General features: G+C 40.7%; 1 protein-coding gene across 1 annotated transcript in view; it reads right to left on the bottom strand.

The window, feature by feature from the left end:
- Positions 1-2,966: 2,966 nt before the first annotated feature.
- Positions 2,967-3,103, bottom strand: part of LOC145410734 (uncharacterized) — a 26,902-nt gene continuing 26,765 nt past the window's right edge. Inside the window, exon 7 of the mRNA XM_080280840.1 lies at positions 2,967-2,987. Within this exon, the coding sequence (XP_080136966.1) occupies positions 2,967-2,987 (21 nt within the window). The remainder of the gene's footprint in view (positions 2,988-3,103) is intronic.

Here is a 3,103-nt window from a genome sequence, read left to right as displayed (position 1 = left end):
GTGTCCGAGGTCACCCCGGACTGGGGAGACTTCGGACAGCCTTGGGGTGACCTCGGACACTCATTAGAAATGCACTGAAATGGGCCCCTAGTAGCTCAGCTGAATGTTTGGACAGTTCTGGGGGGTCTTCGGACACTGCGCGACTTTTAAAAAAATTGCTGAAAAAAATACAAATACAGAAAAATTACAAGTAAATAGTACAGTGATATATAGCAAAAATAGATGAAAAAATAAATTTTTCATTGACTTACAACCCCAGTTTAGTTGATTATACATATACATTATAGGGAGTACATTCCCACGCTATGCGCAGGTTTAAAGGCACGATTGTGACTGACTGACAGGACGGTTTAAAGCATGCCGGCTATTTAAATGCCTAATTAAAGGGAACTTGGAATGGAGGAACAGAAGATAGGGAAGGAAAGAGCTAAAGAGTGAAGGAGCTTGGGAAGGAATGAGAGAAGGAGTTTGGGAAGGAGAAACAGGAGGAGTTAGGAATGGAAGGGGGGAGTAGATGAGGAACAAGAGGAGGGAGTGGAGACAAACTATAAGGATATCATACCGGTACCATATGGTAACTTAAATAATATGTGTTCTCACATTGCACAAAACCAATTAAACTAAATAATATCTCTTCTCAGACTAGAAATGTGACATAAATACCCGGTACAGAACGAATGCCATTCTACGAGATCACAGTGACTTACTGTGGCCATGAATTAACATAAAGATTGAAAATCATATCTTCTCCTTTTTCAAGAACAGACTAGAAATATGACAAGAATAAGGCACAATAACTAGAAATATTACAACAGAGTGAACAACTGGAATTCTAAGAGATCACACAATGACTTACTGTGGCCATGAGGTAACATCTAGATAAAAAATATTACGTTCTCGTTTGTCCAGGATTGGCTCCTGTAAGTACATTACTATGTCTGACTCGTCTATGGCACACATTTCATCACCTGGAACATTAGAAGTTACAAACACATTCTTTGTACCTCTTACATGTTTTAAGAACCTAACTTTCAATGTTTGTACATCAATGACAATAGCAACAAAATACTTCCTCCTCTTTCCTGTCTCATCTGAAAGTTGTACAATCACCCAGTCATGTAGCTTAGGATTACATGTTGGGCCTACATCTGTCTCTGCTGTCTCAGTTGTAGTTCTGGTACCAGTACTGGTACCAGTACTTCTTACTGTTGCTTGCGTCATAGCTGTCCCATCAGTGCTGGTACTTGCCTCTAATTCTTGTGTCTCAAGTGTCCCATCATTACTTGCCCCTGCTGCTTCAGGAGAATCTTCTGCTTGATTCACTGGCTGTATTTGCAGGTCCTCACCATCCATATCTATGATAGGGAGCTCTACTTCACTAAGTATTGCAGCAGTACCGGTACCAGTATTGGATGACTCAGATTCTGTGCTTACAGTTCCCTCTTCTCTCATTTTCCTTAGTCGCTTAGCTGTTACACTCTTGCCTGCAGGCACTTTTAGTTTCCTCTTCCTCTGGCATGATTGCTTCTTTCCATATCGCATTTCCGATAGAACACTGACCAATGACTCATCAAAATGTGATGCAAAATCACTACCGGTACTACTGGCACTTGAATTTCTTGCAGGTACATGTGGGGTTGTTGCATAACCCGAGGTAGAGGCTTGAGATGAGGCATTGGTACAGGTACCGGTATCAGTGTTAATCTCTGAAGTAACAGTGGTACCGGTATCAGTACCGGAATCAGTGTGTTGTGGTAGACGAGCTAGTACCTCCTGTCGGTTAAGTGGCGTTATCCCACACTTGCGAAGCCATTCATGATATTCTTCATAATATTATCACTTATTCTATTGAGCAGTTGTCCTAGAAGCTTTGGGAACTCAGATTTTGGAAGGGACACACTTCTTCTTCCAATACTTGATGTTTTGAATTCACTTAGAATTTTACGCCAATGAGTTTTCACTGCACGGAAGACAGCAACATCTAAGGGTTGGGTGAGATGTGTAGAATTGGGGGGCAATAAAACAAAATCAATGTTGTGCTCCTCACAAGCTTCCACAACAGACAGAGAAAGGTGGCTAGCTAAATTATCCCCTATGAACACTACTTTGCTGTCCTGACGTTTTGCATGAGGTAATCCAACTTTAAAGAACCAGTCCTCAAACGTATTACTGTCGAACCACCCGCTCTCTGTCCTGTTGTATCGCACATTTGAAGGGCCACCTTCTGTCCAAGTGTCGTACAAGTTTACTCCCTTGTACACCACATATGGTGGAAGCATCTTTCCAGATCCGGAACAAGAGAACATGATGGAGATGTTGGATTTTGTGTGGTTCATTACCCACTCTGGATATCTGGTACCTCGGCGAACTAAGATTTTCTTGTTTCCTGGGTCATCAGAGAGATTGGTTTCATCATAGTTAATGATGTTACTAGGAGGTACATCTTTCAGTGTTTTTTCAAGATTATCAGAATATTGATTGATTTCAATTGGACCGACTTTAGCATGTGCAACTTTAATATTTTGAGATACCCTCTGAGCCAGTTTGATTTTGTGGCGCAACAGAAAACACGAACTCCAATTAGTTCCAGGAAGATTGTTCTTGAAGCGTTTCACAGTAACCCCACGTTTGTCTAAGTAGCACTTTATTAACATTCGCAGTTCAAAAGTGTCAATAGGCAGACCCCATTCTCCCAGTGTAATGACTCGGTTCACAATATATAGTTCTTCTTCTGGAGTAAAGACAGTTTGTCCACCTGGTTTTTTTACATGTTTCTTTGTCATATAGTCATGTAAAGTACTTTTAGAGACATCATATTTCATAGCAGCCTGTCTGACACTTAACTTTCCATCATGTACGTCTGCACTAGCACACTCTAAAAGGCTGCCACGGCGTTCCACTGTATAGTGTCTTCTACCATCACTGGTAGATACACTCACTCTCTTGTAATTTCGAGGCATTGTGGCTTAGTTCATCTCACACTTCATCTGTTATATAAATGCAAAAACAAAGATAAGCATGCAGACTATGTACATTGTACAAAATATGTTTTATTACATATAAAAAAAGCAAATTAGATATGCTGTCTGACCTCAACCTTTAA

The sequence above is a fragment of the Coenobita brevimanus genome, chromosome 86 (genome assembly GCF_032717465.1).
Source record: "Coenobita brevimanus isolate Jiangsu-jjx chromosome 86, ASM3271746v2, whole genome shotgun sequence".
NCBI lineage: Eukaryota > Metazoa > Arthropoda > Malacostraca > Decapoda > Coenobitidae > Coenobita > Coenobita brevimanus.
Note: the sequence above shows the minus strand (reverse complement) of the source record. Positions and strands in the feature narration are given on the sequence as shown.